Source organism: Erinaceus europaeus, chromosome 20, assembly GCF_950295315.1.
Source record: "Erinaceus europaeus chromosome 20, mEriEur2.1, whole genome shotgun sequence".
In the NCBI taxonomy this organism is placed as follows: Eukaryota; Metazoa; Chordata; class Mammalia; order Eulipotyphla; family Erinaceidae; genus Erinaceus; species Erinaceus europaeus.
Window position 1 is genome coordinate 46715552 of NC_080181.1, and position 16800 is coordinate 46732351.

A 16800-nucleotide genomic window follows, 5' to 3' on the forward strand; every position below is an offset into this window, starting at 1 on the left:
ACTGACAAAACCATAGGATAAGGGGTACAACTCCACACAATTCCCACCACCAGAACTCCATATCCCATCCCCTCCCCTGATAGCTTTCCTATTCTTTAACCCTCTGGGAGTATGGACCTTGGTCATTGTGGGATGCAAAAGGTGGAAGGTCTGGCTTCTGTAATTGCTTCCCTGCCATTTCTACCTCTTACTAACTAGCAAGCTGGAAGCATTTTCTGTGATATACAGCATCACTTCTTGGCACCTCAACCATTAGTGGTCAAGTCCATACTGGAATGGCTTCCTCTTCCCAATACCACTACCCCCATGGCACATGCCTGGGCGCATCACTCCTGAGAAACAAGGGATGTGGGAACTAGAGTGAAGTAGGAAAAAGATAGCAAGGTAAAGGGGATGGAAACTGGCTAGACAGAGTCAAACAAACTCAAGATTCATCCCACTCAATAAGTTAAATTCTATGTAGGATTCTAGGCAGAATTTTTTTTTTTCCTCTAGGGTTATTGCTGGGCTTGGTGCCTGACCATGAATCCAACGCTCCTGGAGGCCATTCCCCCCCCCCCTTTTTGTGGTTATTATTATTGCCATTGTGATGTTGTTCGTTGTTGGACAGGACAGAGAGAAATGGAGAGAGGAGGGGAGACAGAGACGGGGAGAGAAAGATAGACACCTACAGACCTGCTTCACCGCCTGGTGGGGAGCCAGGGGCCCGAACCGGGATCCTTACGCCGGTCCTTGTGCTTTGCACTACATGCGCTTAACCCACTGCGCCACTGCCCGACCCCCTCTAGGCAGAATTTTTTTTTGGCTATAACTTTAGCCTTGGTTGTCTTTTTTTTTTTTTTTTTTTCACACCAGAGTACTACTCAGCTCTGGTTTATGGTGGTATGGGGAATTGAACCTGGGACTTTGGAGCCTCAGGCATGAGAGTCTGTTTGCATAATCATTATGCTATCTACCCCCCCCCCCCCCGACTTTTTAGACAGTGAGACAAAGACCTGGTTCTTTGGATTATTAAGTAGGTACTTGTCCACAATATATCTAGAATTTGTGGATTATGCAGAGTTTATTCCTTAAAATATTTTTTTTTCTCTTTTTTTTATTGCTACCAAGGTTATCACTGGGGCTTGGTGCCTACATGACAAATCCACTACTCTGGATAGTCACTTTCTCCTTTTTTTTTCTTTTCTATTATTTTGATAAAATAGAGAGAAACTGAGGAGAGGGAGAGGCAGAGAGAAACACAACTCTGCTTCCTCACTGAAGAAACTTCCCCCTTGCAGGGTGAGGACTAGGGGCTTGAGCCTGATAATGTGTGCATTCAACTAGGTATGCCAGTGCCCAGCCCAAAATTCTTTAAAATCTTTTATAATTTCTTTATTTGAAAGAAAACTCTGATTCCTCAGAGACATAGCTTGCTTCTAAAATGGCTTTAATTTAATTATATTTACAGAAAAGTTATCTTCTTAAATTGGGTATTTATTACTCCAGTTGACTTCCATTCCCCCCAGTATTTTTAAAGTTTTCTCAGCAAAGATTTTTAACTGAAAACAATCTGTGAACTGTATTATGTTAGGAAATATTTCCTTTAGGGGACTAGTAAATTATTCACTTCATTGCCTCCAGAGATAAATTATTCATTATAAAAATGCTTTTATGAGTAAAATGCTTATTGTGACAGGTGTGTTCTTTGAGACTTCATATGCTTAATTTTTTTTTTTAAGGCAACTTTTGCTTCTTACAAAATAATTCATTTTCCAGTGAAAATAAATGTACCATTTTATTAAAGGCCTGAGTTCTTGTAGTGAATATGTAACCATAAATACATGATGTAATGTGTGAATGCAAAAGCATTATAAGAATGATACGTATGTACACGCGTGATAAAAATTACCATATGTTTAGACGCTTAAGTCAACCCAAACCTGATTGGCTAATGGTGATGTAACCTAAGCGCCAGATAGCAAGCTACTATAAATAGAGGAACAACATCCAGTCAATCCAAGCGTGATCAATGACGAACGGAACAGACGACCTCAGCTAGCGGAGAGGACGTAGTGTCGCTTCCCCAACTATCCAGAAACCCTCATTCGTTTCATCGCACCAGTAGACCGAAGAACCGCCAGATCAGTGACACAGCAACATGGACTGGTGACCACGTCGCGAGCCTTATCTGCGCTTCTGCTATCTGGCGCTTAGGTTACATCACCATTACCCAATCAGGTTCGAGATGTCGTAAGCTGCTAAACATATGGTAATTCTTATCACCCGTGTACATACGTTTCATTCTTATGCTTTTGTATTCACACGCCACATCATGTATTTATGGTTACATATTCACTACAGTTCTTTAGCACATATGTCCATATGTTACAATGGGCCAGGTACAGATATCTACAGAGGAAAAACATGTGACTAGCTAAGGTGACATCTCTAACTCAGCGGGCTATTCAGGCAGTTACAAAGACTTCACAATGTAGTCTGGTTATCTGGCAACACTGATACCCTTAAGATAGCCAACACAAAGCAGACATCTTTGCACCAGAAGTTATTCTTTCCTACCATTCAATACCCTCTGTGAATTTCAGCTTTTTATATAAAATATATATCTATAATATCTTTGTGCATCTTACATATATTTATACACATCATCTATAAGCACCCACGTTAATTCCTTTATTGAAGTAAAATCATCTAAGGTCACATATATTTTACCCCTAAATACACTACTAGCTTACATTTCTTTCTATATATGAAATTCCTAACTGAATTTACTCACCAAGTGGCAAAAATGCAAGACGGTTTCCAGCCATGGAGAGCTCGTTGAGGCTGGGCAGCTGGCAGAGGTGGCGCGGCACACACCATAGAAGATTTCGGTCCACAGTGAGGTACTGCAGAGAAAGGCACAGGTGAAGCCTCTCGGGTAAAGTTAGCAAACGATTGGTAGAAATGTCTAGTGTCTGCAGCTCCTTCAAATCGCCAACCTCTACAACCAAAATCAAAATTAAGATAAATCGCATCCTGGTTAAATTAATTAAAGCAACCATTTAAATGAACCAAATTCTGTAACAACTCAACCAGAGAAAATTAGTAGCAGCAACTACTAAAGCACTGAAGGACTGGGTATGGGTCTGGCATGCAAATAATCTAACCTGCTTAGGTTACACTTTTTAATGAGCTGGCCAGATTTCTTTTTTTTAATGGAGAAAAGTGCTGGCATGGAGAAAGGAGAGGCAAAAAACACTAAGTCTGAGCCAGAAGTCTGTTATAGGGCTTCCGTTCCTTGATGAAATATTCGCAGCCACTCTGTGGTCCCTGCTACTTCTGAGCTATTATCTAAGCAAGTAGGAGATGTGAAAGGATAAGTCATGGTGTCCAAGTAAGAACACCTTGTTCACAGAAACTAAAAAGAAAATTTCTGGGCCAAAAAAAAAAAAGTGGTCTTCTGGAAGATTCCACCACTGTAGAGATTATAATAGCAAAGCAAAATTAATGCTAGGTAACATTTTTAGATATTGTCTTGCTACATGGTTCCCTTTTTATAAACCCACTCAACGTGTATATGTTCCTCTGAAGATTTCTTTTTAATTCCACTCAAATGAACTTCTTTGTCTACTTCAGTACTTCCTCATTGTTGGTGTCTATCATTATAACCTGCTCCATGGTAAGTACTACTATATCACTGTCAAACATCACATCACTACATTTAAATGTTGGGAAGTTCTTTATAAGAACTTTTTGGAATAAAACAGCATGAAGCACCGTTGAGCAGGGTTGGTTCTGCTAAGCTCTCTCTAGTGGCAGCCCATGCTCTCTATCCCAGGACAGCACATGCTATTCAAAGCTGTGCAGAACAAGTCTTTCTTTCACATCACAGAACCTCCATGATGAAGGCCACTGAGGCACCGTCACCCTGCCTTCTCAACTCCTGGCCCTGCAGGAGCCAGCACACCCAAAACTTGACTGGACCCACTAGGAACACAGCAGTATGCTCAGGACTTGGATATTAATAATGTTTTTTTTCCCCCTCCATGGGATGTAAATTCTTTTGCCCTGCTGGATGCCTAATTACACAGATTAGCCTTTCTTATCGCTAAACATCAGGGGTTGGCAAGCTATGGCTCACAGGCAGATTCTGGCCCATGGCCCAATTTGTGTAGCCTGCAAACCAAGACTGGTTTTTTACATTTTAATAGACAGTAAAAAAAAATAATAACTAGACCAAAAAAGAATGTGATAGAGACTACATGTGGCATACAAAGCTTAAAAATATTTACTAGTATTGCTTACCCAAAAAAGTTTGCTTTTACTTATTACAGTCTTTGAAAAAAAAAAAACATGTGCTCTGGGAGGTGGCACAGTGGATAAAGCACTGGATTCTCAACCATGAGGTCCTGAGCTTGATCCCCGGCAGCACGTGTACCAGAGTATTGTCTGGTTCTTTCTCTCCCCCTGTCTTTCTCATGAATAAATAAATTCTTAAAAAAAAAAAAGAAAAAAGCAACACAAAATATATTAATTTCCAATGTCTTTGTCATATTTACAAGGAATTTGTGCTGGGAAGTTCATGCTTTATTGTTCAATTTCCCTAGTTAATACTGAACAAAACACACATGTAGAGATGGGTAAGCCGGATTCAGTGAACAATCTGTGATTCTGGATGGAACTTTTGTCCTATTTCACCCAACTAACACACAAGGGGGCCAATCTACCCTCAGCTCCACTAGAATAGTACTTCATCTGGCCAAGTGTGCCTGCTTATCTTCAGATTTCACACACAAAAACTTCTATTTGGGATGTGTGGGGATGATGGAGTTAAGGGAAGAATCATCATGCCCTAGAATTGAATGAAATAAAAACAGGAAACCTTTTCTGAATTCACTTTATAATGTAATAATGAGATTCTGGGAGTGAGACAGAAAAGCAACTAATCAGCTACCCTCCATGGACCAGGAGTTTAGAAAAAATGAGAGACGGTGCTGGGTGGTGGCACACCCGTTTGAACGCACAAGGACCCAGGTTCAAGTCTTTGGCTCCTGCCTGCAGGGGGAAAACTTTACAAGTGGTGAAGCAGGGCTGCAGGTGTCTTCTCTATCTCTCCTTCCCTCTTGATTTCTGGCTGTCTCTATCTGATCAATAAAGATAATAAAAAATTCTTTTTTTTTTTTGGCCTCCAAGGTTTTTGCTGGGGCTCAGTGCCTGCACTACAAATCCACTGCTCCTAAAGGCCATTCCCTCCCCCCTTTTTGTTGCCCTTTTTGTTTATCGTTGCTGTTGAACAGGACAGAGAGAAATTGAAAGAGGAGCATTAAGACAGAGAGGAGGAGAGAAAGACAAACACCTGCAGACCTGCTTCACTGTGGGGAGCCGGGGGCTTGAACCTGGATCCCTACTCGGGTCCTCACACTTTGCGCCATGTGTGCTTAACCTCCTGCGCTACCTCCCAGCCCCTCAAAATTCTTATTTAAAAAAAGAATGAGAGACAACATCTGCCTCTGAGAGAAACAATAGGCCATGGGTGACAGGAGCTCAGAGAAAGAATAGTTAGGAGGGGGAGGAGCATCGGCTGCAAAATTTCTTGAAGAGGAGGAGGACTTGGCTGGGTCAAGAGAAAAATCGGTATAGCACACTTGGCAGGGGTGGGAAAGTTAGGAGGGAAGTGAAAAAATAAATTAAGTGACAAATGAGAGATGTCAAAGGATTTGGAGTCCACCAATTACAAAGGTACAAATGGGACAAAAGTAGAAAGAAAATCAATGCAGTGCAGAAGACCTAGAAGAGGTGAGTGATAAGCACACTGAATAGAGAAGCTCGGCATTACTGTGATGAGAACATGGCATCTCCTAAAAAATCCTGGGTTGAAGAATAGGACATCAGCTAAGCGCACGTGGCGCAAAGCACAAGGACCAGCGTAAGGAGCCCGGTTCAAGTCCCTGACTCCCCACCTGCAGAGGAGTCTCTTCACAGGTGGTGAAGCAGGTCTGCAGGTGTCTGTCTTTCTCTCCCCCTCTCTGTCTTCCCCTTCCTCTCTCCATTTCTCTCTGTCCTATCCAACAACAACAACAATGACATCAATAGCAACAATAATAACTACAACAATAAAACAACAAGGGCAACAAAAGGAAAAAAATATAAAAATATTTTTTAAAAAGAATAGGACATCAGGGGAGGGGATGGGATACGGAGTTCTGGTGATGGGAACTGTGTGGAGTTGTACCCCTCTTATCCTATGGTCTTGTCAGTGCTTCCATTTTATTAATGAAAACTTAATTTAAAAAATCCTGGAGGTTGAATGACTCTTTTTCAATGGTCAGAATAATAATATGCAGAAAACGGGGGTCAGGTGGTAGTGCAGTGGATTAAGCACACATGGCGCAAAGCGCAAGGACCAGAGCAAAGATCCTGGTTCGAGCCCCGGCTCCCCACCTGCGGGGTGGGGGGGTCGCTTCACAAGTGAAACAGGTCTGTAGGTGTCTATCTTTCTCTCCCCCTTTCTGTCTCTCCTTCTCTCTCAATTTCTCTCTGTCCTATCCAACAACAATAATGGCAACAATAGCAATAGGGCCAACAATAAGCACAACAACATGGAAGAAAAAAAAACGGCCTCCAGGAGCAGTGGATTCGCAGTGCAGGCACTGAGCCCCAGCAACAACCCTGAAGGAAAATAATAATAATAAACAGAAAACAATGAAATGGAAAGAGATTCTAGGCTGAGGAGATGAGTAAATATTTGACTGGACCAGAAGCAGAGTGGCAGAACTTGAAGGTGAATGCCAGAGTTATTTTTAAAGAAAGCACCGGGAAAGCTTGGTTACAAATGGAAAATAATAAAACTGTAAAAATTCAAAGATAATTTTAATGTTTCTAGACTATCACAGTGTAATACGGTGATGTCAGTGCTAAAGGCAGTTGTTTGCAGTAACTTAATTATATCAATAGTTTTAAGTTGCAGTATTAATAAGTTACCTATTTAAAACACTTTGGCAAAGTCACCAAAATCACATGGAAGCAAGTTAAATAAATTACTTCATCATTATTTCTTATTTTGTTTCAGAAATAATTAAACATATAAAAGGCATTTTGACAGGACTTTTTAAAAGTATGAATGTCTTCAACTGCCCACCATTTTAATTTAGGATTGTTTAGTATGGGTGAAATGAGAAATATGTGATCATGACTTAAATTTTCCCATAATATGACAATGTACTGTCAATACAGGTAGTGTCAACATTTATTCTTTGCTTTGGCAGATATGTACACATACGTCTTAGACACTGAGTTAACACATTGGAAAGGAAGGGGAAACAAAGACTGTTGATACAAAAGGTGAAAGTACTGAGGAATGGGTAAAAGAAAGAGGAGCTGGCTTCTCCTGCTGGCAATATACCATGAATAGAAATATTTTGTTAAACTAGCAACATGCGAGACTGTACCTATTCAATGAACAAATGCAACAGAAGCTATTTCTCTGAGTAGCTTAACACACAGGTGTTACTGTTAGAAAAACTTGAGTTATTATTCTAAAGTACTGACTTGAATGCAATCTCAACAACGTCAGATAAATAGTATTTTGTCACGCTCTGAAAGGTATCTGGGAAAGAGAAAAATAGATAGGTTTGGGGCAGAGTCAATTAAACATATTTTCATGATTATTTTATAATAGGCTACAAGTCTAAGGTTATATGTGACATCTTCAATAATCAATTTAAAATAAACTGAAAAGCTTACCTAGTGAAAAGCACTTTTTTTTTTTTGAAAGCAACAGAATTGGGCAAATTTTGCCATTCTAATTTAAACATAAAAAGTAAGAGATACCAGGTATAGTAACATACCAGATAGGGAGAGAGAAAGAGGAGAGGGGGAGAGAGAGAGAGAGAGAGAGAGAACCACAGTGCAGCTCCACCATCCAAGGAGATCCCCCTGGTGCCATTCTTGCTGCTCCCATGTGGTGCCATGACCTGAAGAGGGCTTTGTCCTCCTGAAGAGGAAGTCGCGTACTCAGCAGGGGAGTCATTTCCTGCTTTGTTAGAGAAATCTTGAGGGCTGCCCAGACCCTTCCATGTTTGATTGTGGTAGTGTTTACACAGTTCAAAGAAGGCTAATTTCCCTGTACGTTACATAGTAAGAAACAAACAAACAAAAAAAAGGTAATATAAACTTTTTTCCAAAAAGGAAACTTCTTTTTTTTTTTGCTGGGGGGAAGGGGGGCTGGGAAGGTGGCTCAGGGGTGGATCTCAGTAATAAGTAATAAGTGAGGTGTCCCAAATTCAGTCCCCAGCACCACATGCCAGAATCTAATGCTCTGGTTCTTTCCCTCTTCTTCATAAACAAAATAATTTTAAAATATTTTGCCGAAACTTAGTAACATGTACATTACAGTAAATAAAATTGCGATGCCGTGTACTAATTACCTGAATACTATAAATAAGCAAAATGATTATTTTGGGCATCAACCCATATAATTGAATCAGCCCTTTATCTGTCTTCACTTCTTTTTATTTTATTTATTTATTCTCTTTTGTTGCCCCTTTTTTATTATTGTAGTTATTATTGTTGTTATTGATGTCATTGTTGGGTAGGACAGAGAGAAACGGAGAGAGGAAGGGAAATCAGAGAGGGGGAGAGAAAGACAAGACACCTGCAGACCTGCTTCACCACCTGTGAAGCGACTCCCCTGCAGGTGGGGAACCGGGGCTCGAACCAGGATCCTTACGCCGGTCCTAGAGCTTGGCACCTCATGCACTTAACCCACTGGGCTACCGCCCGGCCCCCTATCTTAAGACTTTTAAGCTACACATAGAGAATCCTAAAAATGAGTGTTATTGCCACATAGTAGGTACTTACCCTCAGCATATTAGGAGTGCCACATTCAAATGAAAAAAACAGTAAGTCCCCTGTAAGTCATTATTCTCTGCTGAGGTCCACTGACCTAACCTAAAATTTATATGGGAAGGAAGCCACCTACTCTATGCCAAGCCAATGACCACAAAGGCAAAAACAAGGCTTGGTGTTTTCAAGCACTGTTTTTGTTTTGTTTTTTTTTTCCTACTTTACTAAAAACAGCTCTAATTTGAGCGCAAAGCACACCAGGCTGGGGAGTGCATACAGAGAAATAAAGACAGCATTTCAATGCCAACTTCCATTCTCGACAGTTAGTGTCCCTCTTTATCTTCACTCTTTGTCTTATGGCTAGGCTGTGCAACCTTGAGATATATTCTCAGGTATGAGGTCACTTGTTTTAAAACAACAGAAACAGGCTGGGGTGGGGCCTGGTGGTGGTGCACCTGGTTGAGTGCACATATTACAAAGCACAAGGACTCAGGTTCGAGCCCCCCAGGTCCCACCTGCAGGGGGACAGCTTTTCAAGAGTGAAAGCAGTGTTGCAGGTGTCTCTCTGTCTCTCTCCCTATCACTCCGTCCCCTCTTGATTTCTGGCTGTCTATTCAATAAATAATAAAGATTATTTTAAAAAAAAAAGAAACAGGCTGGGGGTATGGATAGACCTGTCAATGCCCATGTCTAGTGGAAAACAATTACAGAAGCCAGACCTTCCACCTTCTGCACCCCATAAAGATCTTCAGTTCACACTCCCAAGAGGGATAGAGAACACAGAACCTTCCAATGGGGGAGAAGGGAACCGTACCCCTCTTATCCCACAGTTTTGTCACTCATTATTAAATCACTAATAAAAAAAAGGAAAAAGGTGAAACAAAAAATAAATAAAAGACACAGAATATCTAAACTTATTAAATGAATTCTCTATCCCACATAATTCAACAATACATTCAACCTCTCTGATACTACCTGTGATAATCGGTATCAAATCCAAGGTAGACAGATTCTGAAGTCAATGTGAAACCCTAACTTAACATTTCCATAAAGTTGGCCTGCATTTCTGCCATAAGTCAAAATTCTCTAATATTGAATTATTAGACTTGTCTTCCTAAATCTAGAATGATCACTCTGCAAATAAGCAGCCTGCTAAGGAAGTTTGCTTTCCACATGTAGGCCAAAACATGCCCAGCGGCCAGGCAAGGAAAGTTTACCCTTTTTATTGAAACAAACCAAAATAAGCAGTATGTAGTAAATCTTTCTTTTTTTGGGGGGTGGGGTGGGTGCAGCAGCAGCAGCTGCCTTAGTAAATCATTTCATACGCTGGATGATATTCTGTGACTTGGGTAATGACCAAATTGGGGCCACCTGTCATTTCCTTTTTACAAAGACAGATCAAAAACTGTTGCGTGCTATGAGATAGGCCACACGATGCAAACTGAGTGCTGAACCTGCCTTCTCCTACCACCTCTATTACCTCTGAATGAGTCATTGTTATAATCTCACCTCTGAGCTCACCTCGCAACCTCCTCATTGGTCTCCTTGATTTTAATCTTACCCTCTCAATTTTCTACACAGAAGTCAAAGTGATATTCTTCCCAAACATGCTCTGCCCTTGCTTTTATTTTTTTATGGGGGGGATTAATGGTTTACAGTAAATATAGTTGTTGATACATGGGTAAGAATTCTCAATTTGCGGAGTCTGGCTGTAGTCAGCGGGTTAAGTGCACATGGCACAAAGCGCAAGGACTGGCAGGAGGATCCTGGTCCGGTTAGAGCCCTCGGCTCCCCACCTGCAGGGGAGGGTCACTTCACAAGCGGTGAAGCAAGTCTGCAGGTGTCTATCTTCCTCTCCCCCCCTCTGTCCTGTCCAACAACATCAATGGCAACAATAACAATAACGACAACAAGTGCAACAAAATGGGGGGAAAATGGCCTCCAGGAGCAGCGTATTCATAGTGCAGGCAGCCCCAGCGATAACCCTGGAGGCAAAAAAAAAAAAAAAAAAGAATTCTCAATTTCCACACACAACTAGGTCCTCTATCATCACGCACTAGAACCTGGAAGCCTCTCACCTCTACCAGAGTCTTGTACTTTGATGCAATACATCAAACTCAGTCCAAGTTCTACTGTGTGTTTCTCCTTGCTGTTCTTATTTCTTAATTTCTGTCCATTAGTGAGATCTTCCCATATTCATCTTCTTTCTGGCTTATCTCCCTTAACATGATTCCTTCAGCCTCCATCCAAGATGGGGTGAAGAAGGTGGATTCATCCTTCTTAATAACTGAGTAGTATCCCATTGTGTATATAGACCACAACGTGCTCAGCCATTCACCTGTTGTTGGGACAGCTGGGCTGCTTCCAGGTTTTGGCTATTACAAATTGTGCTGCTAAGAACAAAGGTCTACACACATCTTTTCTGATGGGTGTGTTTGATTCCACAGGATATGTTCCCAGGAGAGGAATTATAGGACCATAGGCTAGGTCCACTTCTAGGGTTCTGAGAGTTCTTCAGACTTCTCTCCACACAGGGATGAATGAAATCTTAAATGCCATTGTACCAGCAACAATGAGTCTGATCTGTCCCTCCCTTTTAAGTTTTTTTTTCTATTTTTATTACTGATTTAATGGTGGCTTACAAGGTTGTAGGATTGCAGGGATACATTTTCATATCACACCCACCACCAAAGTTCTGTGAATCCCCCTCCCAATGACAAGCACTATTGTTCTCACAAAGTCTTACAACTTATCCACTTCTTGATGCTGCTGCCGTTTGTTTTTGCAAGTTCGTATGCTTTTAAATCTCTACATTCTACATATGAGAGAAATTACCCTGTAGTTGTCTAACCTTCTTACCTACTACACTAAGCACATTCATCAGCTCCTTCATCATCTACCTCTCCACAAGACAATCACCCCATCCCAAGAAGTATCGGGCTGTACCTTTTAGAGTTCTTAAATCTGCTGTTATCTCCCTCTCCCTCTCAGGAATGTTCTTGTTCTTTTCATCTCATTAAGCTGTGGGTACATTCTTTTCTTTCACTAACTTGTTTTCACTATCACTTTTTTTCCCTCAACCATCTTTCCTGCCTCTGCAGGTCATTTTCTCTCTTTCCCATCATCCTATTTATTTTCTTCTCTGCTTCTTCCACAATCTTAAGTCATTGCTTATTCATTTACCTGATAAATTACTGTCTCTGCATCCTGGAGGCCATTTTTCCCATTTTGTTACCCTTGTCATTATTATTATTGTTGTCACAGTGTACAAGGACCATGACTGGAGCCCCTGATCCCCACCTGCAGGGGGGAAAGCTTTAGAAATGGTGAAGCAATGTTGCAGGTGTTTCTGTCTCTCTCGCTATTCACCCCCTTATTTCTCGATTTCTGGCTGTCTCTATCCAATAAATAAAAAAGTAAATTTATTTTAAAAGATAGAAAATAACCCATGTTGTGACTGGAAAGAAGCTCAACTGAGTGTCCAGCTTGTATCCTGGGGTTCCAGGTTTACCCCAGTGCTGCATGTGCCAGAGTGAAGCTCCAGCTCACCTCCCTACCTCCCTACATACCTACCTTTTTTTCTGCCTTCTGTCTCATGTGAAACTCTCATATGGAGTAAATAAAATGAAACTTTTTAATAAAGAAAATAGCCGTGGTCCGGGAGGTGGCGCAGTGGATAAAGCATCGGACTCTCAAGCAAGAGGTCCTGAGTTCAATCCCTGGCAGCACATGTACCAGAGTGATGTCTGGCTCTTTCTCTCTCCTCCTATGTTACTCATTAATAAATAAATAAAATCTTTAAAAAAAAAAAGAGAGAAAATAGCCTGTGTCAAAACAGGGTCTTTGAGATCTTATACACGGCTATGTCCCTAGCACTGTCTAACACAAGGTAGATCTTATACACGGCTATGTCCCTAGCACTGTCTAACACAAGGTAGATCTTATACACGGCTATGTCCCTAGCACTGTCTAACACATGGTAGATCTTATACACGGCTATGTCCCTAGCACTGTCTAACACAAGGTAGATCTTATACACGGCTATGTCCCTAGCACTGTCTAACACAAGGTAGATCTTATACACGGCTATGTCCCTAGCACTGTCTAACACAAGGTAGATCTTATACACGGCTATGTCCCTAGCACTGTCTAACACAAGGTAGATCTTATACACGGCTATGTCCCTAGCACTGTCTAACACAAGGTAGATCTTATACACGGCTATGTCCCTAGCACTGTCTAACACAAGGTAGATCTTATACACGGCTATGTCCCTAGCACTGTCTAACACAAGGTAGATCTTATACACGGCTATGTCCCTAGCACTGTCTAACACAAGGTAGATCTTATACACGGCTATGTCCCTAGCACTGTCTAACACAAGGTAGATCTTATACACGGCTATGTCCCTAGCACTGTCTAACACAAGGTAGATCTTATACACGGCTATGTCCCTAGCACTGTCTAACACAAGGTAGATCTTATACACGGCTATGTCCCTAGCACTGTCTAACACAAGGTAGATCTTATACACGGCTATGTCCCTAGCACTGTCTAACACAAGGTAGATCTTATACACGGCTATGTCCCTAGCACTGTCTAACACAAGGTAGATCTTATACACGGCTATGTCCCTAGCACTGTCTAACACAAGGTAGATCTTATACACGGCTATGTCCCTAGCACTGTCTAACACAAGGTAGATCTTATACACGGCTATGTCCCTAGCACTGTCTAACACAAGGTAGATCTTATACACGGCTATGTCCCTAGCACTGTCTAACACAAGGTAGATCTTATACACGGCTATGTCCCTAGCACTGTCTAACACAAGGTAGATCTTATACACGGCTATGTCCCTAGCACTGTCTAACACAAGGTAGATCTTATACACGGCTATGTCCCTAGCACTGTCTAACACAAGGTAGATCTTATACACGGCTATGTCCCTAGCACTGTCTAACACAAGGTAGATCTTATACACGGCTATGTCCCTAGCACTGTCTAACACAAGGTAGATCTTATACACGGCTATGTCCCTAGCACTGTCTAACACAAGGTAGATCTTATACACGGCTATGTCCCTAGCACTGTCTAACACAAGGTAGATCTTATACACGGCTATGTCCCTAGCACTGTCTAACACAAGGTAGATCTTATACACGGCTATGTCCCTAGCACTGTCTAACACAAGGTAGATCTTATACACGGCTATGTCCCTAGCACTGTCTAACACAAGGTAGATCTTATACACGGCTATGTCCCTAGCACTGTCTAACACAAGGTAGATCTTATACACGGCTATGTCCCTAGCACTGTCTAACACAAGGTAGATCTTATACACGGCTATGTCCCTAGCACTGTCTAACACAAGGTAGATCTTATACACGGCTATGTCCCTAGCACTGTCTAACACAAGGTAGATCTTATACACGGCTATGTCCCTAGCACTGCCTAACACAAGGTAGATCTTATACACGGCTATGTCCCTAGCACTGCCTAACACAAGGTAGATCTTATACACGGCTATGTCCCTAGCACTGCCTAACACATGGTAGATCTTATACACGGCTATGTCCCTAGCACTGCCTAACACAAGGTAGATCTTATACACGGCTATGTCCCTAGCACTGCCTAACACAAGGTAGATCTTATACACGGCTATGTCCCTAGCACTGCCTAACACAAGGTAGATCTTATACACGGCTATGTCCCTAGCACTGCCTAACACATGGTAGATCTTATACACGGCTATGCCCCTAGCACTGCCTAACACAAGGTAGATCTTATACACGGCTATGCCCCTAGCACTGCCTAACACAAGGTAGATCTTATACACGGCTATGCCCCTAGCACTGCCTAACACATGGTAGATCTTATACACGGCTATGCCCCTAGCACTGCCTAACACAAGGTAGATCTTATACACGGCTATGCCCCTAGCACTGCCTAACACAAGGTAGATCTTATACACGGCTATGCCCCTAGCACTGCCTAACACAAGGTAGATCTTATACACGGCTATGCCCCTAGCACTGCCTAACACAAGGTAGATCTTATACACGGCTATGCCCCTAGCACTGTCTAACACAAGGTAGATCTTATACACGGCTATGCCCCTAGCACTGTCTAACACAAGGTAGATCTTATACACGGCTATGCCCCTAGCACTGTCTAACACAAGGTAGATCTTATACACGGCTATGTCCCTAGCACTGTCTAACACAAGGTAGATCTTATACACGGCTATGTCCCTAGCACTGTCTAACACAAGGTAGATCTTATACACGGCTATGCCCCTAGCACTGTCTAACACAAGGTAGATCTTATACACGGCTATGTCCCTAGCACTGCCTAACACAAGGTAGATCTTATACACGGCTATGCCCCTAGCACTGCCTAACACAAGGTAGATCTTATACACGGCTATGTCCCTAGCACTGCCTAACACAAGGTAGATCTTATACACGGCTATGTCCCTAGCACTGCCTAACACAAGGTAGATCTTATACACGGCTATGTCCCTAGCACTGCCTAACACAAGGTAGATCTTATACACGGCTATGTCCCTAGCACTGCCTAACACAAGGTAGATCTTATACACGGCTATGTCCCTAGCACTGCCTAACACAAGGTAGATCTTATACACGGCTATGTCCCTAGCACTGCCTAACACATGGTAGATCTTATACACGGCTATGTCCCTAGCACTGCCTAACACAAGGTAGATCTTATACACGGCTATGTCCCTAGCACTGCCTAACACAAGGTAGATCTTATACACGGCTATGTCCCTAGCACTGCCTAACACATGGTAGATCTTATACACGGCTATGTCCCTAGCACTGCCTAACACATGGTAGATCTTATACACGGCTATGTCCCTAGCACTGCCTAACACATGGTAGATCTTATACACGGCTATGCCCCTAGCACTGTCTAACACAAGGTAGATCTTATACACGGCTATGCCCCTAGCACTGTCTAACACAAGGTAGATCTTATACACGGCTATGTCCCTAGCACTGTCTAACACAAGGTAGATCTTATACACGGCTATGCCCCTAGCACTGTCTAACACAAGGTAGATCTTATACACGGCTATGCCCCTAGCACTGTCTAACACAAGGTAGATCTTATACACGGCTATGCCCCTAGCACTGTCTAACACAAGGTAGATCTTATACACGGCTATGCCCCTAGCACTGTCTAACACAAGGTAGATCTTATACACGGCTATGCCCCTAGCACTGTCTAACACAAGGTAGATCTTATACACGGCTATGCCCCTAGCACTGTCTAACACAAGGTAGATCTTATACACGGCTATGCCCCTAGCACTGTCTAACACAAGGTAGATCTTACACACGGCTATGCCCCTAGCACTGTCTAACACAAGGTAGATCTTACACACGGCTATGCCCCTAGCACTGTCTAACACAAGGTAGATCTTACACACGGCTATGCCCCTAGCACTGTCTAACACAAGGTAGATCTTACACACGGCTATGCCCCTAGCACTGTCTAACACAAGGTAGATCTTACACACGGCTATGCCCCTAGCACTGTCTAACACAAGGTAGATCTTACACACGGCTATGTCCCTAGCACTGCCTAACACAAGGTAGATCTTACACACGGCTATGTCCCTAGCACTGCCTAACACAAGGTAGATCTTACACACGGCTATGTCCCTAGCACTGCCTAACACAAGGTAGATCTTACACACGGCTATGTCCCTAGCACTGCCTAACACAAGGTAGATCTTACACACGGCTATGTCCCTAGCACTGCCTAACACAAGGTAGATCTTACACACGGCTATGTCCCTAGCACTGCCTAACACAAGGTAGATCTTATACACGGCTATGTCCCTAGCACTGCCTAACACATGGTAGATCTTATACACGGCTATGTCCCTAGCACTGCCTAACACAAGGTAGATCTTATACACGGCTATGTCCCTAGCACTGC

The 16800-nt window shown here is 42.4% G+C and overlaps 1 protein-coding gene across 7 annotated transcripts in view; it reads right to left on the bottom strand.

The window, feature by feature from the left end:
* Positions 1-16800, bottom strand: part of LRRC28 (leucine rich repeat containing 28) — a 175867-nt gene that overhangs the window by 106433 nt on the left and 52634 nt on the right. For 5 of the 7 annotated variants that reach the window (XM_060179331.1, XM_060179329.1, XM_060179330.1 and 2 more), the window contains exon 6: positions 2777-2983. The exons of the other annotated variants lie outside the window; for them this stretch is intronic. In XM_060179331.1, coding sequence (XP_060035314.1) covers positions 2777-2983 — 207 coding nt within the window. The remainder of the gene's footprint in view (positions 1-2776; positions 2984-16800) is intronic. 7 annotated transcript variants of the gene reach the window in all.